At 37.0% G+C, this 26,116-nt stretch overlaps 1 protein-coding gene across 1 annotated transcript; it reads right to left on the reverse strand.

The window, feature by feature from the left end:
- Positions 1-6,722: 6,722 nt before the first annotated feature.
- Positions 6,723-25,892, reverse strand: LOC129004995 (histone-lysine N-methyltransferase PRDM9-like). Its single transcript, XM_054433731.1, has 4 exons — positions 25,775-25,892; positions 9,096-9,955; positions 8,450-8,644; positions 6,723-7,279 (listed from the first exon to the last, which is right to left on the reverse strand). The coding sequence occupies exons 2-4, from the start codon at positions 9,932-9,934 to the stop codon at positions 7,174-7,176; spliced, it is 1,140 nt and encodes a 379-aa protein (XP_054289706.1). The 5' UTR covers positions 9,935-9,955; positions 25,775-25,892; the 3' UTR covers positions 6,723-7,173.
- Between the last annotated feature and the right edge of the window lie 224 nt (positions 25,893-26,116).

The raw sequence follows: 26,116 nt of genomic DNA on the forward strand, positions 1-26,116 counted from the left end.
TCCGGATTCGATAAAATCTGTACAGCTATGATTCGGATTCGGATTCAAACCAAAATTTCTGGATTCGCACAGCCCTGGTTTTCTTAGAAAGGGTTGTGTAATTGCTTTTCCCCTTATGGCTTCCATCTAATTAATCCTTACCTTACACTATTCCGTTTTGTGCGGTCTTTGACGTAATTAACCAACTAACGGTGAGATCTATACAGTAGTATATGTGCTGTTTGGTATTTTTATAATTGCTATCATATGTTGCATATTTGATGTTTGTTTTTATTGTATTGTTGTTTTGAGCTTGAAGACTTACTTTTGGGATCTTGGCTAATAAAGTATCTATGTTTAACTGTGGTGTGAGTTTTACCTTTCACTTCAGTATATAGATTAGAATAGATATATACAGTATTTAAATCTCTACACATTTAGCCATTGATAGCACTTAATTTTAATGAGGATTAACAACTGGTAGAAATAAATAAAACAATATTCAATAAATGGTATATTTTGTACTCTTAATGTGTGATGTACCTTGGAGAATAGATCAAAATCGTGAATATTTAAAGAAAATCTCAAACCTCTTTCTCTCCCATTATTGTCAGCCCACTAATCAGATTTTAGTGGAATTTGATAAGCGTGTGGAACAGGTATGAATCCTGTGTTTTAACATGTTAAGCATATTGAAAAAATGTCTTTAATAAAATGGATGTAACAAAGAAGTAAAGCTAAGTTCTCATTGAAAGCAAATACTTTTAAAGCTTATACGTAACACTTAACTTTCAAAGCTCAAAATAGATATTTTAAACAAAAATGTAAACAATTTGTCTCTAAAATTAGAAAAAAATATTTCTTTTACCGGGAAAGAAAGAGATTATACAAAAATATTTTCTCTTTTTTATATTGATCCTCATTTAAAAAATAATTTTATATCTCAACACTTTGTACACAAGTTAATTGTACTAGCTAAGTATTATCTTCGACTAGTTGCATCTTTTTTGTACACTAACTAAAATAAAAGCAAGAAAACAGTTGACTTAGTTTTGTTTACTATTTATTAGAATAATTGGGGGAAAATGTTACTAAATGGTCTCTTTAAAAGGCATATGTTTGAATATCAAACTACAAATCGCATTGATCTACACATATTTTTACAAAACTAACACAAATACAATACTTAAAGTATAAAACTAAATCTATGTAAAACTATTCACACTAACTAACTATTCCTGAAACTGACTAGTAATAGTTCATATTTGATTTGTACATATTTTAAGCTTATGAAAGTGTTCATTAACCTAAGAAGTTTTGTTCCTGTAACACACTATTTGTTATTTTTTACCCTTCGTAACTTGATAAAATAAATCAATAGGCAAATTGGTAGATTCTGTATTGATTGTTTGACATTAAATCTTAGAAGTAAATAGAATACGAAATAATTGTATGCTTGCCACCGACCAGTTGACAATGCTAATTTAATTAGCAGCTGTATGGCAAAGCATATTTTCTTTAACACAATAATATGGAGCATAAAATATTCACACAATATAACGTCTATAACGACATAGACTAATAAATTGATTTATTTTGTAATTTTGATTAACCAACATTAGAAAATCTTTTACATAACGTTTTACACAATTGAAAAAAATCAATAATATAATGTTGAAGCGTCTACTGGTACCTATAATATTTGTACATTCGAGCTATAAGGATATCAAATTGTATAAGTTAAAATGCCTTACTACGATTTGCACAATTGCACTTGTAGTTACTATGAGTGTTAGAGTAACACTCAAGATTATTGTTATATTTTATAAGCTGCTATTTATCTTTTAACAATCTGTCAAGCTCTGACTTTAATCCTTTGCGCAGGGATTATTCACTGGTTAAGTTACAGTCTTCCTATTTTTCTCAAGTTTTCTCCTTCTTGTGAAGACATTTATCAAAATTTAAATTTGTATAGTTTTAACCACCATAGTTTATGGCGAAAGCACAATATAAAAAATGTATGGCAAGTAAAAAAAAGTTATAAATGCCTGAGTTTACGGTAACTCATAAAGCATTTACTCATTCTGTCAACTTCTACTTGAGCCGTTCACAGTTTATTATATGGGCCTCTACCACAAAGCTCTGCCCGTCAGGTAAACCCATGATTTGCACACCAGAACTGACCATTAGTCAGCTGATTTTAGTCCGCTGTTATTATCAGCTGTTTTTGTTGAGTTAAAACTTATAGATCGTTGTAAATGAACGCTCGGTAATGTTACTCTTGGTATTATAATATACTCTAACTTACAGTATAAACGAACATTTAAACAGGGGTTTTCACAATTGAGGAACAAAATAGATCTAAATCACAACTAATTAGTTTTAAAGCATAAAACCAACTACATGCAATCATAGAAACTAATCCCTGACCTTTTACTTAGGTATGTACTGTACATAAAACTTCAGAAGGCAGAATCTTGTACAACTATTTTATTTTTATAGTCTGGATTGTAGTTTGTACTATTAACCGCGACTGTATTTAGCATTTGGGCACCCCTAGGCCCAATAACTTATTTCCCTCTAGTCTTGAGTAACTTTCCTAAAAACCTTTATAAAAAAATAATCAGAGACACCACTCTACGATGCACATTTACCATCAGAGATTCTTTTAGCAATTTACTATGTTCTTTGTGAAACAAAATGTTGTTTTTAAAGCAGTTCTAGGAATTTTATTTATTAACCCTTCCCGGACGGTCCATTATGTATACAGACAGGAAAATTAATACAAAATATCTTTTTTACATCTGTAATCTTTAGAATGTTGTAAATAGTTGACCTATGCAGCACTTTTGTCCAAAATATTTTTTTTTATTTTCTTTTTATAGGTAGGCCTATATATGTATTTTTTTATTGTTTATTCTTATTATAGAAAAACATTCCTAGTACATCGGTTAAAGATAGGCCTATAATTGAATAAAAGACCGTTTTTACAAAGATTAATGTTGTTATATATAACCAACTATAACAATAGACGTTGTAATAATCGGCGGATATATATGACTACCGTCCAGACAGACAAAATACCGTCCGCTATGCACAAAATGATAGAGGATATATCCGCCTATAGTCCGGGAAGTGTTAAATAAATGAGGAAAGCTTACGTTTGAGGGACTGAAAAACAAACTATCCAACCTGCAGGCAGAGCATTCCCGCAGCAAAGCATTGCGACTCCCAAGGGCAACATATTCCAAAAGATTTCTTTTACATTTCCTCCATTTTTTTTACAGTAAAATAAAATCTTTAAAATATAAATTGGCGTTCAATGAAAGTTTAATAATTCAACCTTAGCAGGAAAACTTACGCTAAAAACGGTGATTGTTTAAGCAAGGTCCAGTTTTACCAACCTAACCTAATCATATTAATAATATATTCAAACCACAACTACTAAATGGAAGCCTTAAAATCTATGCTTGACTATTTTGCATTTTTGATATTTACAAAGATAATTATGTATAAAATCGGGCACTCTTTATATGGCTATACACTTCATCTACAGGTACTTGTTGTTAAGGAATGTTCTCTCATAAAAAAAACTGGCACAGTAAAGCTAATGTCTAAAACTGTATTTAAAGAAAACTGAAGTCAGTTAGAAGTTTAACCCAAATAATTTTCTTCATGAATCGTTTTACAAACATCATTCGTAATTCTACTAGGCCCTAACTAAATAATTCAGTTACGATTGATACTTAAAATTCAAACCTTAGAAACATACATTCATTTCCTACATCACAACTAAATTGTTGCCTAAATTAAAATACTATCAAAAATAATACTTTTACATCAAATTACAATTGATTACTTAGATAATATACAAAATAAAAAGTGTATTAAAATGTGATAAACAAAATTATTTCTTGAAATGTATGAAAAAGAAAACATTTCATTCAACTTGGATATATTTCATCTACCCTCTAATACAGAATACAGTAATAATTATTATTAATGATTCTCATTTAAACCGTTTCATTACCGTACTAAGTTTATAGAGTAAAACTGAAAACCTCACAAATGTTTGAACAATATCAGGAACTTAAAGAAGAGAAAAAATATCACAGTGTAAAAAAAGTCTTTTTTTAATACTAAACTAAAATAGTTTAAAAATGAGTATTTTCATAAATGTAAAGTTGACAAATCAAGCTAGGTTAAAGCTATAAATAATTGCCTTTTTTATGTGTAAAAATATTATAATAACTTAAAACATGTTTTGATACGTATAGACTACGTATTACAATCGGATAGACTTTTTACCAACTACAATAGAAACTGCTAATCTGTGGGTCTTATTCCAAATATTTACAGCTTTGCTCAGCTGTTAAGAGATTCCAATTAAAGTAACTACAGTATGTTTGCACTCCGTTCAAAAATTGACTTATCGTAAGATCTGACTAATATGACTTTTAAAAGTGTAGTAGAATATTTTATCTATAAGCAAAATTTTGAATAAACTGATGAGCAGGAATAAAACAAGGAGTTTGTCTTGATGGAGTTTGAAATTTATAAATCAACTAATTTGTTTCATATTACCAAACAATAAAAGTGCTACATATTTCAGCGAACTGCCACTTTCAAACAAACTACAGTCCGGGAATAAACATAAAATCTGCTTGAATAGCTTTGTTTAATCTTAATGGTTTAAACACACCACACATTCATTTACCACTCGTACTGGCAATGTTGCGTACCCATTACAGGCTTATCTAACTAAAATTATTTGTCTATATGTTGTGTTTTAAAAGTATGTGTCCTTTTTTTTTAACCATCACCAAAACTATTGGCAAGCAGATTTAATGTTTATTCCTTAACTGAAGTGTTTGAAAATGGCGGCTTGTCAAAACATGTAGTGTTTTAATAGTTACAATTTGGATCCGCCGACAGGTAATGTAAAACCGATTAGGAAATAAATATTAATATTGCAGTTCAGGATCTATTACAATAAATGTTAATAAAATTACTAACTCACAACGTTTTTTTTTTTAACACAATTGTTTTGCACTGTAAAGGCAGATTTTTAATCCATATTAAAATAAAGCAGCTTATAAGTTATCCAATGAAAGACAAGGGTTGTTTGAAAAGTAAAGTTTGATGCTTTTAATGTAAAATACTTTACAAGGCCTTTGTTTAAAGAACTTTTATATTTGGATTTCTAAAATATTTCTGTATATTATTTATGATATCCCCAAATTTATTTTAAGATTTATCTTATCTTCAACAAAAAGCTTTTGAACTTTTAAAGTCAAAAGCCGCGTTTACATCGGAGTTTAGAACTTTTTGTTGGTAACACTTGTTTCTAACAATTTGTTAGTAACAAAAGTTTACAACAAATCGTGCACTTTTCTTTGATTTTGATAGAAACAATTTAATCACCGTTCCTAAGAATACTAGGTCAGTTCTTCTCGAGATGTCTAAAGAAGAGGATCTTTTACTGTTCACGGCGGCATGTGTGATCCTATTTACGCAGCGGGGACCGAGATGGTACTATGTGAAACCGTCGCAGCAAGCTAGATCAAAATACAGTGGCAATGACCTGTTAGATGATTTTAAAAGGGATGATATCGACCTCCTGTCGGGCTGAGGACGGACAGGAGTTTCAAAACCTTTAGAGAATGTCTAGTGCTGATTTTAAATATTTTACTCTTATGATTGGCCAGAAGATTAGCATAATAGACACCAATTACAAGAAGATTGAAGGCTATTTCTGTAAAAGAAAAACTTGCAGTTTTTAATAGTATTATTGGACCAGAAGGACTGACGCTGAGGGCGCAGGGTGTGGTCATGTGGTGTGGGTACGGTAGCGGGGAAGTGTTGTTAACAGCGTAGAAGTACTGAAACATGTGTTCCTAAAAAAATGTTTCCACAAGTTCCAAACACCCTTTGATCTTTACCGACTTTTGGTGGGAAACAAAATTTCTGTTGTAAACACTAAAAACAGTTTCTAAAATCAAAATGTTTTTTTACAAAAAGAAGTATTTCTTGGTTTGTTAGGAATATTTTTTGAAAACATGTGTTTCCAACTCCGGTGTACACGGGAGTAAATCAACTAATTAATCTGTTTTCCATACCTTTGCTTTGTCTATGATTCACTCTACTGAACTCCTAAGTGGCCATATAGTGATCATTTTTGTGAGATCAACACTCAACTAAATAAGGCCATGACAGTAGGCCTTCATTAGTGGAACTCAAATGTTAACAGTTATTTCTTGGCTGTCCGTTTTATGCATACTCCATCTGAAGATGTCAAGAGGCACAACAGTATTAAACATTTTAAGATCTTACATGCTCCCAATTCAGCTACCCATTCACAATAAATTGTATCCTCCTGAGAGGAAAAGGTTGTTTGAGTCCTGAAAAATAACCATTGTAAACAGCTTCCCAGGTTATGGAGACAGATTTTTTCCCAAGATTGGTCCTCTTCCTCTATCTAAATTTTGTCGGAAACAAAACAGCTTCCAGATACTTAACCCATTATTGGGAGTGGGTGAAATAAATCTTCCACAGGAGTAGTTAATACCTCCACTTTCAGAGTTGGAAAAATTAGAGGTTAAAATAGAAAATGACAGGATCCATCATATATCTATGGTGTAAAGTATCAAACTATGTATCGACTAGTCAATCACATTGACTAAGCAAAACTAGCGGTGAACTGTTTGGCTACATTTTGATTACTTTCTATGGGCTGCCCAGTCTTCACAGCGAGCAAAGCATTTAATTTAGCTCTGTGCAGAGAGATCTTTTGTTTTGTTTCAGATAAAACTAAAACAGAAATTGAAATTAAAGTTGTTTAACAACTTGAATAATCTCTAGAAGCTAGCTGAAGAAGAAATTGTGTACTGATCTTACTTCACAATTCAGAGCTACGCAGTTGTCTTTGACACCATAAAATAATAATAAGGCTCACAGCAACAGTAGGCATTCAAATTATCACGTTTAACATCCAAGATATGTCAAGAGTTAAACATGGACACTTAATATTTTCACAGTTTAACTGTAAACTGGACCAAACTTTTCAAACAACCCTCATGAATGGCACTAGTTTATGTAGCCTACGGCACCTGGAGTGGTTTAGAATGCCTCTCTCGCAGCGGCCACGAACGCTGCCATCTCAGCCGACTGCGGGGGATTACCCCCTCCCCTACCTCAGGATCCACCTTGTGCAGGACCCCCGTGTTGGTTCAGCTCCGCCTTGACACGCCGAGCAATGTGGCTGCGTGTGTGCTTGCGTAAGTGGTCTTTTCTGTAGAACCTGAAACATCAAATTAGATTAAGTTGGGAGCCATGGTACAGCATAACTTATCTGTTTATTTTGTTGTTTTTTTCTGTAATCATTGATTGAAATAATTCAGGTAACTTTTCAGGGTTACCAAAAGTCATTAAAAAATTAATTTTTACACTTTTCAAGACAAAAACTTAACATTTCTAGATAACAATTTGTTGTTTGAAAAAAGTATACTAACTTATTAGTAGGCCTACCTACTAAGTACATTAGAAAGAGTTCAAAGATACTATACCAGTATTAACTGTAATTAAAAAGGTAATTATCTATAAAAACATGTTTAGTAATGTATTATTGTGTAATGAAATATATTGTTTAATAGGCCTAGTTTGGTTCATTGTCCATACTGGCGTCCTGCGCATAGATATTATTAGACTAATGGTTACCAGGAATTTAAAATCTTTGATGAAAATCTAAAAACAAAAATACCGGTAGCCTACTAACTTAGAATTTGAGTGCATTTTTTTAAAACAATATGAAAAAAAAAACTATGAAAATATATTCTTACTATTATTTAACCTATTTTAGCCTATTTGTTTATTCCTTAAACCAATGAATTTTTTTGTGTTTTAAAAAGGGAAACTGTATTGAATCAATTCTAAATTCTGTATTAGGCCTTGTCACAGTGTACGCATGGGGGTGTGAACAAAAGAAGAGAAAACTATGGTTCTTTAATTTCGCTGTTCAAAATATTTACACATCCATAATTGATTAAAAACAAACTCAATTATATCACTTAGCATGTTCACATTATCTTTCTTTTAATTCTGATGGGGGCTGAGAGGTGAATTTTAAATTAACTGGTGATTCAGGCATTTGTGATAGTTGAGCTTTTTGAAAAAAACGGGCAAACAAATTTTGAAAACATTATTTACAGGAAATATATGGCATGAACTATAACGTTTTGGGTGCACTGGTGCACGTTACCGTCCCCCACCTTATTCAATTATTAGGCCAAAATTATACTTTTCAAGGGTGAGTATTTTCCACTGTTTACTTACCGACTAGAGACACGTACATCTACTTTTACAAAAGGTCATTTAAATATCTCAATAGATATTATGTCCAACCGATTTTAACCCATCAACCTGTTGATTCATTATAACATGGCAATTCTGGACAAGTAAGGTGGAGACTTACCCTTTTCCACACTCTGGACAAACATGGCGCTTCTCTCCTGAATGTATGACAAAGTGTAAAGTTAGTTGCTCCTTGCGTTTGAACGCCTTGCAGCAAACAGTGCAGACGTACGGACGGTCGGGGTTGTGGCTCTGTTTGTGTCTCGTCAGATGGTCCTTGCGTTTCAACCCGGCTCCGCAAATGTCACAGAAGAACCTGAGAAATAAGGTTTAGGCATTAGATCCCTAATAGATTCAGAAACTTACTGAAATTACGTCTTACAAAAATGAACCATAACATTCTTGACAAGTAAATAATCAGTCAATAGAACCTTAATAGGTCAAGTCAATTCAACGATTTTATTTTCACATAAACGTTTACAGTTGAGAATATTATGTTAGGATTGAAATAGATAATTTTTCTCAATATTTAAATGCTACAAAGCTACGGTATCTTACATTTTCAACTTAATTAAAAACATTGTTATGTAGGTCTTCTGTCGAGACACAGATAGGCAAGTAAAAAGTATAAAAACAGGCAGAGATATTAATTTACCAGTTGCTTTTTCTAACAAGGTTTAGTTTAGGCCTAGAGATTAACTTAATTCTGTACAAATAAAATCCATTCAAAAAACATGAGTCGAGTTACATTAAGATTAAACACCAACCTGCGTTCCATTGTATGCCCAAGTAGATGCTGTTCCAAAAGTCCTTTGTCGGGATAGGCCATGTGACATTCTGGACAACAATACAAAGTGGAACCATCCAACGCTGTGGTCAATCGTATCTCACCCGGTTTAGGTTTAGGTTTTTTCTCCTTGTAGACAATCTTCTTTTTCTTTTTTCTCTTTGAAGGTGATAATGGCGATTCCTCTTCTTGCTGATGTAGTTGATTGTGGTCGATCTGATCCAGAGGCGGCTCCATCGATGTTTCCACATCTCTTTTGTTACTCGTGTTGCTTGTAGTTTCAGGCGATGAATACTTTAAAAAGTGATGAAGCGATATCGGTAAAGTCGATGCTGGGAGATGCGAAAGATAGTCGGCAACTGTAGATCCGGGTGTGGCAATGCTTTGCCATGTGGGAGGCATTCCCGGCTGAATGATTGTGTATTCAGAGTTTTGATCGTGCTCGGTCTTCTGTTCAGACTTTATTTCTCGCATGTTTTCTTGGTACTGACCTTGTTTTATATCCTCTTGATAAACATAGTGAATAGTTTCATTCTGGTGGGGAACAGGGCTCGATTCTGATACTGTGACCATTCCGTTATCAATTTGAGTGCTACTATCCCTCTGGTATTTAACTGGAATGGAATGCTGCTCGTAATGATTGTACCTGCTGGTGGAATTCACCATTGGCTCCTCAGTCATCACTGATGTGTTCTGGGTACTTGTGGTTATACCATTCATTGAGCTATTGGTCTCATGTGTGTATTTAGGCGGGCTGAACTGATGCACTGAGACAGGTACCGATGAAGGGAAATGCCCCCCGAATGGTGAAAAGTTCATGTTTACGAAGTTCTTTTAGTCCTGTAACATAAAGACTTGGTAAGTTTATAGTAGTTGATGCATCAATCACTCATACTACTATAGGTCAATTTTAATGGCATAGGCTACCTAACTTATTATTTTACAAAAAAGTACCTTTCCAAGTTAAAGTACAGCTCATGATACGTAAGCTGGCACTTGGGCCTGGCGCGGGCGAAGTGAGGTTGGAGTCAATTCACAGGACGTTTTGACGCTGACTCACAGGAGTTTTGTGTATTTGAGCGCCTTCACGCCCCGAGGACAGTTGACGCAACCCTCATGACAGAATTTTTTTTTTTAACTAGGCTACCGGTGGCGGAAACCGAAGAGGATCTTAAGAAACTGGCCCAAACTATTACAACAGAATCAAAAAAGATAGGACTTAAAGTAAGAGCAGAGAAATCCAAATATCTCAAAGTGGGAAGAATTCAAAATGAGAAGTTTGTCTCTGGATTTTAATTTTACAAAAACAGTCTGTAGGCGACATAAACTAACAACTCGATACATTATAACCTAAACCTTAACTTACCTAATCTAACCTACCTTCAAAGGACTTAATGCAGTCACCAATTCACATAAAGCAAGACCTACAACCCTGACATGCCTTTTCCGACATCAACAGGAGTTTGCTTACATTCTAGAGGTTTGGTTAGGTTAGGTTATGTTAGAATAGCACCATTTTATTATGTTATTTCTAAACGGCAAAATATAATTTAATAAATCATTAGGCCTACCTAATAAGAATAAAATACTGAAATTGTATTAAATGCGTTAACTTAAGGTAAGTTAATGGTCTTAGAAATTTAAAAGTGTAACTTAATCAGGTGATTTCATATTGCAGAATCAGAGTTAGCTAATGTTGTCACTTCCATTTGCTTTCGACTATGATTGAAAACAATCAGCTGAGTTGGCTTAGGCCTACTTCATTTCATTCCACTTGTAAATGTCATCCATCCTACCTTTTAGCGAATTTCCCTATAGGGAAGTAGCTATTACCGTAGGTGGCACGGTAAGACCTAGACCCGGGACCGATTTACTTTTTCATTTTGATGTCCCCAGAGGCTAAAAACACCATTCGTTCAAATTTTTATATATGTATATATATTTAATATATATATATATATTTAATATATATATATATATATTTAATATATATATATATATTTAATATATATATATATATTTTGTTATTGTATACATCAATGAGGGCTACTTTAAATGTTACTAAGAAAATCAAAATACCACAGTACCCTAAAAACATTTTATTTTATATTACTTACATGTTTCGGACATTAATGCCATGATCACAGTATAGTATATAACCTATTAGTTTCTTCATTATTAGATATTTCTTATTAAAGAACAGGTGATAATTTTTATGTTAAGGGAAGGAGGTGTTTTCTTTAAGATGTATAATTTCATTGAATATTACGTTTTGATTTTGAATTTGTGTCAAGTTTAGTAAATTGTCTTTGTCATTAATATGATGAGTATAAATATAAAAGTCTTCTTTTGTATTCATTTTTTCACCTTTATTTTCAACATCCAGAATGTGCATATTTTTATTCTTTTCTGAGTATGTATGGTCGGTCTGAAGTATATGTTCGGCGTATGAGGATTTTTGTGTTGTCATATTGTTTGATCTGATTGCCTGTATATGCTCTTTGTACCTGACTTCGAATGTTCGACCTGTTTGACCAATATAGTATTTTTCACAGTTGTTACATGATAATTTGTAAATTCCTGATTTCTTATATAAATTTGGTGGGTTGGGTCTCGGATTTGTTCTTTTTTGAATTATGTTAAAAGCGTTATTCCTTGTTTTATAACTTAGTTTAAATTTTGAGTTAGGTAATGTCTTTCTTAAGGTTTTGTTTAAGGACGAGCTGAATGGAATACATATAAATTCTTTCTTTACATTTTCTTGTTCTTCTACTTTCATTCTTTTTGTTTTTTTCATTTTTTATTAATTTTTCAATCATTTTTTCTTTGTATCCGTTTGTTCTTGCAATTCTTTTTATAGTTTTCTTTTCTATTTCAAAGTTGTCTTTAGACATTGGTATGTTAAGTAGTCTAAATACCATTGATTTGAATGTAGAAATTTTGTGTTGCCAAGGATGGTTTGACTCAAATGGAATGATTAGGTCAGTTTGGGTAGGTTTCCTATATATATTGAAATTATGTCGATCGTTTTCTTTAGTAATTGTTATGTCTAAGAAATTTATCTTCTTTTCTTGTGTCTCCATCGTAAATTTAATTGTTGGGGAGATAGAATTTAAGTATTTCAAAAAATCTTGATATGAGTCTTTATTGCCGTTTTATAAGCATAATATATCATCGACATATCTATACCAATAGATTATATCTTTTTTAAATGGATTTTCGTCGTTTATGATTTTTGATGATTCTAGATACTGCATATATATGTTTGCTAGAATACCAGAAAGTGGAGAACCCATAGCCAATCCTTCTAATTGTTTGAAAATTTTGCCATTGAATTCAAAATAGCTTTGATTGATTGTTACTCTAGATAGTTTCATAAGAAAATGTAAAGAAAGAATTTATATGTATTCCATTCAGCTCGTCCTTAAACAAAACCTTAAGAAAGACATTACCGAACTCAAAATTTAAACTAAGTTATAAAACAAGGAATAACGCTTTTAACATAATTCAAAAAAGAACAAATCCGAGACCCAACCCACCTAATTTATATAAGAAATCAGGAATTTACAAATTATCATGTAACAACTGTGAAAAATACTATATTGGTCAAACAGGTCGAACATTCGAAGTCAGGTACAAAGAGCATATACAGGCAATCAGATCAAACAATATGACAACACAAAAATCCTCATACGCCGAACATATACTTCAGACCGACCATACATACTCAGAAAAGAATAAAAATATGCACATTCTGGATGTTGAAAATAAAGGTGAAAAAATTAATACAAAAGAAGACTTTTATATTTATACTCATCATATTAATGACAAAGACAATTTACTAAACTTGACACAAATTCAAAATCAAAACGTAATATTTAATGAAATTATACATCTTAAAGAAAACACCTCCTTCCCTTAACATAAAAATTATCACCTGTTCTTTAATAAGAAATATCTAATAATGTTTGTAAATAAAAGAAACTAATAGGTTATATACTATACTGTGATCATGGCATTAATGTCCGAAACATGTAAGTAATATAAAATAAAATGTTTTTAGGGTACTGTGGTATTTTGATTTTCTTAGTAATATATATATATATATATATATATATATATATATATATATATATATATACGTCCGTGAACGACTTGAGTAATTTTTGTCCGATTTTGATGAAATTTGGTTTAAAGGTGTAAAGCAGGATAAACTTGAATGAGTTCGCGAACCAGCATGATCGGACCATGGGAACGGGGCTTTACGGGGGATTTTATGGGGTAATAATTGGTTTTTCAAATTTTTCACCCTCTAAACACAAAATTTCCCAATTACTCCTCAGACCTTTTTGAAGAGCTTAAAAAAACAATTAATTTAGTATATAAAAGTATTTTTGTTCGGTTAATAGTAACGGAGAAAATTAAAAAAATTTTAAATTTAAAATTCCCATGCTATTCTTATGGAGAATATTGTCAAATGTTGTAGTTTGCTTGTTTATGGATATATTTTGTATTTTGATCAAATTTATTTATTTTGTACTAAGCTATCAATATTTTACAAAAAACACAATTTATTAGTTTCCTTGTAGCAGCAAACCTAGGTACTCGTTAAACCTAATGTAATTAAAATATATTTAATTGAAAATCAATTAAGACGAAATGGAAATTCGCTTAGTCGGCAGGTTTGCTGCGGCGGGGGTATTTTTTTTTTTTTTTTTTTTTGTAAAGTTGTATATTATTACGGTGATATCTTGAGAAATATTCATCAGCTGTGAAAAATAATGGTATATTTGGATTCAGGAGGTGACTAGGCTTGTCAGTAAACCTTATTTGATTATAGTGTACCACGCTCTGTTCCATAGTATTTTAAGCTATGGTCTCCTTCTCTGGGGCCATGCACCATCATGTCTTGAGATTCTAAAATTGCAGAAGAAAGCAGTAGGCTACGTATTTTAACTTCTAGTAAAAGAAATGACCATTGCAAACCTCTGTTTGTCAGCACCGGTATTTTAACTATTGTCAGTCATTACATTTTTTTGTCAGCCGATCATGTGAAAGCAAACCTACATAAATTCCCTTCAAGAAATACTGTTCATAGCCATGGTACAAGACATCGCTCCGACCTGGACATAGGCTACCTTTCTGCCGGCTGTCTAAAACCAAAAACTCTTTCCCAATGCTTGTCCTGAAGATTTACAACCACCTGCTTACGTCAATCAAAAACCAAGGGGAAATGGCCTTTTGTACAGCCCTGAAAAACTTGTTGAGGGAGAAACCATACTACAGCCTACAAGACTATTTTGATGAGAAACTTTAAGTCAATAAGCCTGCGGCAAAATCATCCCCCGCCAAAGTACTTTTAATATAAGTTAGTTCATACTTCAATCTATGGAAGTTTTTATGTATATAGCCTAGTGTAAATAGAAAATTGACGAAACCTATCCGGCTCTCAACCAAGCAATCAACTTACACCAGACGGATGGTGACGGTGCGTAACCTAGACCAGCTAAAGGTTCAGCTTTCTCAAGAAACTTGGGAAAGTGTACTCAACAAACACGACGTTGATGAGGCCTACAACTAATTCATGAACATCGTTACCACAAACCTTAATCTTGCCTGCCCATACAGAAAATCAAGAGCCAAGAAAAACAAAAATAATAAATGTTTTTATGATGAAGAGGCTAAAGAGCTTAGACAAAGATTCTTGGCGGCGAATAACCGTTACATTTTAACTGGGCGTGCAGAAGACAAGCTAATAGCTAATAACTTAAAAAAATCTTATGACTTGAAGTTAAACTCACTTCGACGAGATTTTAATGCCCAGCACATTCAGAACTCTGACAACAAGAGCAAAGCTGTATGGGATGTTATAAATGGTGAGCGGAAATCCAAAAAACCTTCAAAGGCCGAGATTACATCTCTTCTAATAGATGGTACCCGCAGGGAGGACCCTCAAAAAATTGCTCAGCACTTTAACCATTTTTTTGCAACGATCGCAGACAAAACTCTTGGCTTGGACAACTCTTCACCTAAATCACTTCAACTGCCCAAGGAAGAAGCTGTTAATTCAAAACTAGAGTTCTTCACGCCAACTCACGAACTAGAATTAAAATCTATCATCGACTCCTTGAAATCTAAGTCTTCAACTGGCTTGGATGACATATCATCGAAAATGGTCAAGCACTGTAAAATAGAATTACTTCAGCCAATCCTTCACGTAACAAATCTATCCCTGGCCCAAGGCCTTTTCCCTTTAAAAATGAAGCAATCAAAGATATACCCTTTACATAAACGAGGGAAAAGGGATGAAGTTGGCAATTTTAGGCCAATATCACTAGTGCCGACAGTATCTAAGATAGTGGAGAAGGTCATATTAACCAGGCTGCTTCAATATATGATTGCAAATGATCTCCTGACTAAAAGACAACACGGCTTCTTCAAAGGCCGCTCAACTATGACAGCTCTGGTGGACCTTTGTGAACATGTGATAGACTGCCTAGAAGAGGAGGAGACCGTCACTGGAATTTTCATTGACCTAAGTAAAGCATTTGATTGCTTAGGCCATGATCTGATCCTGTCTAAACTAGAAGCCTTGGGAATTCAAAATATTGCCCTGAAGTGGTTTTCTAGCTACCTTTCAGATAGACAGCAAGTAGTTGAAATCCACCGGACAGACGGAAAAGTATCGAAGATGATTAGATCCAGCCCACTTCCTGTCACAAGAGGCGTTCCTCAAGGTTCTGTCTTGGGACCAGTGTTGTTCATTATCTTCACCAACGACCTACCAGAATGTGTCAACCCTTATGGACAGTGCTTTATGTACGCAGACGATTCTGTAATCGTATCCTCCAGCAAGTCCGTGGAAGCTCTCGAAGTCACATCTTACATTGCCCTGAATGTTGCATTAGACTACTGTCAAAATAACAACCTTGTGTTTAATGAAGACAAGACCAAGCAACTGATTTTTGTTAAAAAACCCTCTCCTGGCTTGCCGAACCTTGACACCGTAAGCTCTACAGCACACCTAGGGATGACCATCGATTGCACATTTACATGGATACCCCATGTAGATATTCTCTGCATGAAATTAAGTAGCGCATTATTCACAATCAGAAGAGTCATGGCCTCCAGTACATTGGAAACAGCAAGAGTTGCTTACCACGCCCTCTTCGAGAGTAACATGAACTATGGAGTATCTCTCTGGGGAGGATCATCCTGCGCCAATCTGGAAAGAGTCTTAATACTCCAGAAGAGAGCCATACGAACAATGGCACGGTTGGGTTGGCGAGATAGCTGCAGAATGACTTTCAGAGATTGGGGAATACTCACTGTTGTAGCCGTATACATCTTGGAAGCTGTGGACTCCGCATGCTCAAGAAGCCTCAAAAGAAATGGCCATATTCACTCCTACAACACCAGACATGCTGGAGACTTCAACCTGCCCCTTCATCACAGGAAATCTTTCGAGATGAAACCTTCGTACGCCGGAGCCAGATTCTACAATATTCTGCCAAAAGAACTGAAGTCTGTGTGTCCCAACCAATTAAAATCTCACCTGAAGCAGTGGCTGTCCCAACGCCCCTTCTACACTATTAAAGAATTTATGAACTGGAGAGATCCTATTATCTGAAGTACACGCACTACACAATCACCTATTGTAACAAAAACATCACCCTGACGCCTGTCAAATCTTAATGATTTTGATTAAAAGTTATTCTCTCTCTCTCTCTCTCTCTCTGCTGGTCTCGGTCAAGGAGGAGGTAATTAAAGGTAAAAAACGAAGAAAGTAAGATATCAGAATTAAAAATTTGTTTGGATGCACCTATAGCCTACGGTAAATTACCATCTAAGTTAATCTATATATTAATTTGAAACTGTTTTTCTTTGACATAGCTAAATTGAGATAACGGCTGGGCGTAGAAACTCGGCAGAGGTGTCTAAAGAAAGGTCTTGGTCTGTAGATGAGCCATCAAAAGAGAAACGTGGTAAATTCCCTTGGGGCTCTGCCCCAGTGGCCTTTGAATTCCCATCCCATGTTATTCTTATGGAGGAAAAACTGGGTTTTTGTCCCAGCTAATTTGAGAGAACGGGTGGGCGTAGAAACTAGGTAGGGGTCTCTAAAGAAAGGTCTTGGTCTATAGATGAGCCATCAAAAGAGGAACGAGGTAAATTTCCTTGGGGCTCTGCCCCAGAAGCCTTTAAAGTTGCTTCTTCAAATTTGTTTACCATATGCATAATTCTACAATACTTTTTTATGAAACAGCTTTAATATTTAAATTGTGATTTATTGAATTTTTCAAAATGAAGTACAGTATTTGCAATGGGTTTTTCTGATTTTAAAATCAATTTTATTCTGCATCGTGTCATGTTTTGCAATATAATGTTCTATTACCAAATCTGTGGAAAATCCTAATATCACAGTAACTCTTAAAATTATTTCTTATGGAGTTAACTTATATCTATTGTATGGCTTGGTTTCTGCCTTTTTTACCACTTCTTGGAGATTGTACGTCTAGGTGATATTCTTTGGCGTATTGCATAGCTGTAGACAAAACTTAAGTTGGTGAAATTATTACAATGGAAATCCTGGACAATTTGATATTAGGCTAAAAATAAAACTGAATTAGCCCTCCGAGTGTCACTTGTTGAAAAATCGACTCACGAGACACTTTGTGTAGTGTCACTTGTCGATTTTTCAACACACAAACATCGTTTACGGCGAAGGCTCTATGACTGACTGAATCGGATTGAACTGGATCGAGTTAGGTATCGTTCTTTTCAGCAGATTCAGAGCTTTCTCCTGATGTCTGTTTCTTCATGTTAGTTCCGAAAATATTGTAGCAGACAGCTGACATGCGTATTTGTAAACAGCTTGGTTAACCTCGCACCGATGACTGATGTGTTTTATTACGTTTATCATTGTTTTAGTGTTAAAATCAAAAGTAGTGATATACGTGGTGCATTATAAGAAGATTTAAGTGATTTTGAAGGGCAGGTTGATGATCCTGAAGAAGTAGGTAGTGATATTGATGTAAATTATCAGCCAGATTCCTAGCTATGGTTAGGCTATGCATTCTTAGCTAAACGCTAAGTAGGCTATGTACCGAAATCACCTCACTATATGATTATATATTTGTAATCCTCATTAAATTTAGAACAAAGTGGCTGTTTTCAAATATTTATAGGCCTATAATTTATACAATTTCATTGAGCGCGAACTTTTTTTTCAATTTTTCCAAAATAAATTTTTTTTACTTAAAATGTTTTTTTGAAACAAATGTTCCTTATGTTTTATGTATAATATTGAAGCCCATGATTGTCCAAACAAAATGGTATATAGAACAGTAGAATTAACATTGTTTTTAAGCTTCTCAGATCCGTTTTAATAAAACCTTGCAAATGCGCAAAAAATAGGCGGACATTAAGGCCTAAACTGGGGGTTAAGGGGGTGAGGTAGTTCCTCGGACAGCTAAAGCTGCAATGATATCTGAAACCGAGGACTATTTCTCCCCCAGGGGCATCTATGGTGCTCAAGACCGTCCGAGAAGGCCAGTACAAAAATGAAGTACAGGCCTGTGTAGTCCAATGACTGCACCGTTCACGTCGTGGCCCCTGTCACGCTGATCTCGGCGGATCTAGGCTAGAGTCCTGAATGACTCTCTGGTGGGGGGCAGCAGCACCATCAGAACTGGGTGTTTCGTGCTGGTCTAAGAGAGGCTTGCCTCTCTTAGAGCAGGGCGCCCACCTAGACGTTCAGTCATAGCAATAGCTATGTCTGAGCACTGCGGGCCCTGGGCTAAGGTGTATTGCGACCCGTGCTGAGAGCCTTGCGGCACTGGGGGCCTAATACTCAGTGTCATAAACGGAGCCTTCTGGGAACCAGGGGGAACCCAGTCGTATGAACCCCTTACCTCTCTAATCACTGGGGAGGTGGACCTTATATACCCGGTACTCGTGGGAACAAAATGGATGTCCAAACAAAAGTTAGTAAGCAAACTGACAAAAACATAACTGATGAGCAAGAAAAGTGTGACCAACAGGTCGAAAGCACTTCTATTGCTAGTGTAAATGTAGAAGATCCGACCCTAATGGAGGAGGAAGGCCTACTAAAATCTGATGAAAATGACAAGCTCCCAGAAACTGGAAAGGAACGAAAAGACAAACGACTTTCCAGGGGAGAGTTACGAAGACAAAGGATAGCGGAAGCTCTAGCCAAAGGCGAGAAGGTGCTATCTAGAAGTGAGAGAAGGCTGGCGTGGGCTGCCAAGCACCCGAACTCTGCTCCCGGCGAAGCCGGTTCCTCTGGGAACCAGGATGCTGGGAAAAAGCAGGGTGAGGGCGGCACTCCCAAAGCCGACTCTGTTGAAGCCTCTAGAAGGACGGGTGGAAAGAGGGGGCGAGAGCACCTGACACCTGAGGATGCTGGGGGTGATAAAAAGAAGTCTAGGAGGAAAGAAGGAGAGGGGTCCGGTGTTTCAAAGAGGACATCGGCACCCACATATTCAGAGACATTGTCCGTAGAGAAGATGGCAATCGCCAGAACTGAACACCCGGACAGGAAATTGACAGAGGTTGAAGCCAACAAAATCAAGGGGGAGCTGTCCAGACGGGCCATTCGTGGCAAAGACGTCAGGATAAGCAGCTGCCATCTTGAAGGTGGATGCCTAGTAGTCGGCTGTACTAACACAACCACAAAGGAATGGCTGGTCAAACAGGTTCAGGAGCTGAGCCCCTTTGAGGGCAGCTCGCTAAAGCTTGCCCCAGCCAAAGAACTTGTAAAGGCTGTGAAAGTATCAGTGTTTGTTCCCACCACAACGGGGGCAAAAACCAAGAAGGACGTGATGCAGGGCATAAAGCTGCAGAATGACCTTGACACAGACCACTGGGCGGTCGTTGGGGGGAACTCAAACCCTAGCGGACAATTCCTGGTCATAATAATTGACGAAAACTCCCTGCAGAAGCTGAAGTCTCTTGCGATGCGCCCATTCTTGGGCTGCGAGAGGGTAACCTTCAGGTTGCATGGGAGCAAGGATCCCCACAAGTAGAGGATGGTTGCGGTGCTCCAGATAAATCTCCAACACAGCAAGGCGGCTACGGCTACGCTTTGCCAGAAAATTCTTGCCGGCCGCATAGGCGTGGCTCTGATCCAGGAGCCATGGACCGCAGGAGGCAGAATCATGGGGATGAGCACCGCAAAAGGTGAGTTGATATATGATACTGACAGTGACAAACCTAGAGCTTGCATTTTTGTCAGTAGAAATATTAAGACACTGAAAGTCACTAATCTCTGTTCTAGGGATTGTGCCGTGACCGAGGTATACGGGCAGATGGGTGACGGTAACGTCAAAATCCTGCTTGCCTCAGTATACCTGCCATATGACTCCCAGGAACCACCACCGACCAAAAGAAATGAGGATGGTTGTCGAATATGGAGCCAGGGAAAGAAAACACCTGCTGTTGGGCTGCGACGCCAATGCCCATCATGTGGCCTGGGGCAGCAGCAATATCAATGAGAGAGTTGAGAGCTTGTTAAGTTTTGTAGCTGAATCTAATTTAGTTATACTTAATAAGGGATCCAAACCAACCTTTAGACAGAGGAGAGGGGTGGTACTAAGGGAAGAGGTTTTGGACATAACCTTGGCCAGTAATTATGCGGCGACAAAGGTTGTAAAATGGGGGGTATCTGATGATCACTCAGCGTCAGATCACAGCTACATTGAATTCACTATAGGTTCGATCTGTGTAAAAGAGACCTATAGGAACGTTAGAAGGACAGACTGGAACCAGTATCGAGAGGTGCTAGGGGACAGACTAAGACAATTAAAAGACACAGAAGGGCATGGGGTGGAGAGTATGGCGAATTCTCTAAATGCGGCCATACTAAGCTCATACCAAGAAGCGTGCCCAGAGACTGTAAAGAACATGTCTAGGCAAGCCTGCTGGTGGAATAGGGGGCTAGAAGCTCTGAGGAGGAAGGTTCGCAGACTGTATAATGTGGCAAAACGTACAGGAAATTGGAACAACTACTCAGAGATGCTCACTGTTTACAATAGGACAATTAGAAGAGCTAAGAAAGAGTCATGGAGAGAATTCTGTCAGAACATGGAGAGTGTTTCTGAATGTGCAAAGCTTCATAGGGTACTAGCTCGAGGTCAAGCTAATCCTTTAGGAACAATGCTTAAGGAGGATGGTACATATACAGACGGCCCAGAAGAAGTGCTGGAGAGCCTTTTGAGCGCTCACTTCCCAGGATCCTTACAACCGCAGAGCACAGTCCAGGTGGAGATAGAAAGAGAGACTAGGGTGCGGACGGTAAGAGAAGATTGGGCCTGCGCTAGGGCTGTGATTACCTATAACGGTATCAAATGGGCGCTTAGGGCAATTCAACCATTTAAAGCTCCTGGTACCGATGGCATCTATCCTGGGTTTTTGCAGGAAGGTGGGGACCAGTTGATACTCCCCTTGGTGCGTCTTTTCAGGACCAGCTTAGCCAGTGGAGTTATACCAACAGCATGGAGGACCTCAAGGGTGGTATTCATACCGAAGCCCGGAAGGGATACATATGCTGTGCCCAAGGCTTTCAGACCAATCAGCCTTACATCGTTTCTCCTGAAGACCATGGAGAAATTAGTGGATAGACGAATAAAGGATAGGGTCTTGGTAAGCCATCCTTTGCATCCGAACCAACATGCCTACCAGAAGGGAAAGTCATGCGAAACAGCCCTGCATGCGCTGGTTAGTAAGATTGAAAGTGCTATCTCGAACAAGGAAATAGCGGTGGCTGCATTTCTTGATATAGAAGGAGCTTTTGACAACACCAGTACTCGCTCTATTGTATCAAAGCTGGTGTCAAGAAATGTGGAAAGCACTGTAGTGAGGTGGATAGGCAACATGCTCGAAAGTAGGAGAGCGCAAGCTTCTCTGTGTGGGACGGTGAGAGAGGTCAAAGCCCAAAGAGGGTGTCCACAGGGTGGCGTCTTGTCACCAAATCTGTGGAATCTGGTGGTTGACGATCTCCTGTCCGAGCTCAATGCACAGGGCATGTACGCTCAAGGATATGCTGACGATATTGTTGTACTAATAAGAGGAAAATTTATGAACACTTGCCTGGAACTCATGCAGAGGGCATTGTCCATAGTGGAGAGGTGGTGTAACCAGGAAGGTCTGAGGGTCAATCCAATGAAGACTGTAATGGTACCATTTACAAGGAAGAGAAATGTTGATATCGCTAGAGTACCAACTCTCTTCGGTAATCAGATCCAGGTTAAGAGGGAGTTCAAGTACCTAGGAATAAGGCTGGACGACAAGCTCACCTGGAACAGCCATTTGGCACATATAACGCAACGTTCTCAGACCACACTTATGATGATGAGGCGGGCTGTTGGGAAGACCTGGGGTCTAAGTCCACAAATGACTAACTGGCTATACACTAGGGTCGCAAGACCGATGATGGTGTATGGCTCGGTGGTCTGGTGGACCAAGGTAATGCAAACTACCACTGTAAAGAGACTACAAAAGATCCAGCGAGTAGCATGCCTTAGCATCACAGGAGCCATGAGAGGCACTCCAACTGCAGCCCTGGAAGTAGTGCTAAACCTGCCACCTCTCGACATCATTGTGAAAGGAGAGGCAAGGATGGCATCCTACAGAATGGCTTGTAGTGGCAACTGGAAGTATAATGCCTCCAGTGAGCACACAAGAATTGTAGACAAGGTGCAAAAGAACTCCTTGGAAATGCTACCAGACAGGATGGTGAAGATCACAGATCTAGAAAAACCATACAATGTCAACATTGTTGACAGGGATGCCTGGGATAAGGGTGAACCTGAATTCATGAAAAGGGGGATCACCTGGTATACGGATGGCTCAAAAAAGCCAACGGGCACGGGGGCTGGAATATATGGAGTCAGACCCAAGGTGCAGTTATGCGTAAGTTTGGGAAAAATGGCCACTGTATTCCAGGCAGAAGTGGTGGCCCTGTCTGAGTGTGCGAGAGTGTGTTTGAAGCGCGGTCTTATAGGCCACACTATATACATGAACTCAGACAGCAAAGCAGCACTAATGGCACTTGACAGTTTCGACTTTACCTCCAAGGCTGTAGGGCCTATGGGACTGTCATCAAGCCATGAAAGCCCTGGGAAAGACCAACAGGATCATCCTTAGTTGGGTTCCAGGGCACAAAGGTATTGCTGGCAAAGAGGGAGCTGACAAGTGGGCAAACAAAGGAGCTGAAAGCCCGCTCATGGGTCCAGAGCCGACGTGTGGTATTGCTTACAACACAGCACGGAGAGCTGTTCGCCAGTGGATGGGCATAGAACATCAAAGGAACTGGAAAAGAACAGAAGGAAATGTACAGTCAAAGAGAATGCTGAAGGCACCTACAGGTGCGATAGCGGCAGAAGCCCTTGGGCTGAGTAAGAAGACCCTGCGGAAGGTGGTTGGCTTTATTAGCGGCCATTGGGTATTCCGTGGACATTTACACAAGATGGGAATTCAAGTTGAAAGCCTCTTATGTAGGAAATGTGGAGAGGAGGAGGAGACAGCATTCCACGTGATATTTATGTGCCCAGCCCTACAAGGTCTGCGCATGAGATCCCTTGGCCTATCGACTGGAGATCAAAGGGAAGAACGGGTCACCATTGTCAAAAGGATCTCACGGTTCACAAAGGACCTGGGATTTGACAAAGAATGAGGACCTGTGAATGAGGGTGCACAATAAGCTGTTCTAGCTGCGTTGCAATCCCATGGTTACTTGAAGCCTGGCCCTCTATTAACCCTCCGAGTGTCCATAGTTTAGGCCTTTATGTCCACCTATTTTTGGCCCCTTTGCAAGGTTTTATTAAAACGGATCTGAGAAGCTTAAAACAATGTTAATTCTAATGTTCTATATACCATTTTGTTTGGAAAATCATGGGCTTCAATATTATATATAAAACATAAGGAACATTTTTTCAAAAAAAAATTTTTAGGTAAAAAAAAATATAATTTCGAAAATTTTCAAAAAAAAAATAAGTTCGCGCTCAATGAAATTGTATAAATTATAGGCCTATAAATATTTGAAAATGCCACTTTGTTCTAAATTTAATGAGGATTACAAATATATAATCATATAGCGAGGTAAGTTATCAAATAAATAAGTTATGAGCGAAAAACGGATTTCAGTACATAGCGTTTAGCTAAGAATGCATAGCCTAACCATAGCTAGGAATCTGGCTGATAATTTACATCAATATCACTACCTACTTCTTCAGGATCATCAACCAGCACTTCAAAACCACTTAAATCTTCTTATAATGCACCACGTATATCACTACTTTTGATTTTTAACACTAAAACAATGATAAACGTAATAAAACACATCAGTCATCGGTCCGGGGGAACCTAGCTGTTTACAATACAAATACACGCACGTCAGCTGTCTGCTACAATATTTTCGGAACTAAAATGAATAGCGCTTAGAGACAGACCTCTGGAGAAAGCTTAGAATATTACGGAAAGAACGATACCTAACTGGATCCAGTTCAATCCGATTCAGTCAGTCATAGAGCCTTCGCCGTAAACGATGTTTGTGCGTCTTAAAAGCGACGCGTGACCCTACACAAAGTGTGTTGTGCGTCGTTTTTATGACGCGTGACACTCGGAGGGTTAAAAAAAAAAAAAAAAAAAAGGCCTAAACTGTGGACACTCGGAGGGTTAACAATATGCTACATTTCTTGAGCAATCATTGAAATAACCGATTTGAAAACAATGGAAACATAGAAAAAGTCATAGAACACAACCAAGTAGAAGAAAAGAAATAGGCCTACTGTAATGTTTTTTTTTCCATATATAACCGTTATTATAGACAACCTAATGCGGCTATGAGAGGGAAAAATTTGTAGAAACACTAAAAAACAAGATCAGCTTTTTGAGAAAAGACAAGATATTTACAAAAGATTTTGATTGGGTTGCCTATATCTAACTGTTGTGTAGATCGTGAGTATTTCCATAATCTTCGTGAGTCGCCTGTAATGCTTCGCAATTGCTCAAATTCGAGCAACAGGTAGGGCCTACACTAGTTTTTAAAAGTTAAATGGCTAACTTATAAGTTATGTTACCTACCTAACTTAATTAGCAGGAGGCAGAGAACAGCAACAAAAAACTCATAATTAAAAAAAACCATTGATGTTTTAGCGACGATATTATCGGAACATCGATGGTTAATACCAGGACAATGGTCCCTACTTAAGTTACTATGTTTACAAGCCCCCCTTAAGTTAGTTTATAGAATGGTTATTAGTCTACACTTTTTAGGTACTTTTATAAATTCAATAAATCCATCAATAGGCCTAATTGATACTTTTAAGCATTCAGCAGAAGGCTAAAGTTTATGCCTATATTTTTATCTTTTTCTGTATCCTTTCTTTGTGGAACAAAATTAAACACTTAACTTAAACAATTTAGGCATAGGCCTAGGCCTCCTAAGTACTTATTGCCATAATTGTACATGTAATCAACATTATTAAGAATGCACGAATGCAGTTATACAAATTTTCTAGGCTATGATGCCTAAACAATCAATTTAAAATTGAGTGGCCAATTTATTGTAGTAAGTTTAACAGACGATTGATTAACTAGTCTGTTTTTTAAAGGCAAGTTTGACAATTTCTTTATTCTTACCATTTTTACGAAAACCTTGAATATAATTTTCAAACAGACGCTACACAAAAACTCTACAATAATTGTTTCCCGCACATAAATACAATCACAAATCACAACAACAGAACCAGAACAGGACAGACCAACACCTGCCTCAACCCAAACCACAAAACCGTGAACTAAAAAAGATGGTGGAAGGAGGAGAGAAAACGAGAAGTGAAGCAGAGAGCTTTCGGGAGGGGTTCATACTTCATAGTGGGAGGAGGGGTAATTAGTTAATCGAAGAGGGGTGTGGGGTTGTGGGAGTCTTATAAGGGTGAGTTTTATTTTTCCATAGAGTCTATGAGTGGTTGCAAAATTATA

The sequence above is a fragment of the Macrosteles quadrilineatus genome, unplaced genomic scaffold (assembly GCF_028750875.1).
Source record: "Macrosteles quadrilineatus isolate MER2022 unplaced genomic scaffold, UCM_ALF_1.0 Scaffold_14__1_contigs__length_3811126, whole genome shotgun sequence".
Classification (NCBI taxonomy): domain Eukaryota; kingdom Metazoa; phylum Arthropoda; class Insecta; order Hemiptera; family Cicadellidae; genus Macrosteles; species Macrosteles quadrilineatus.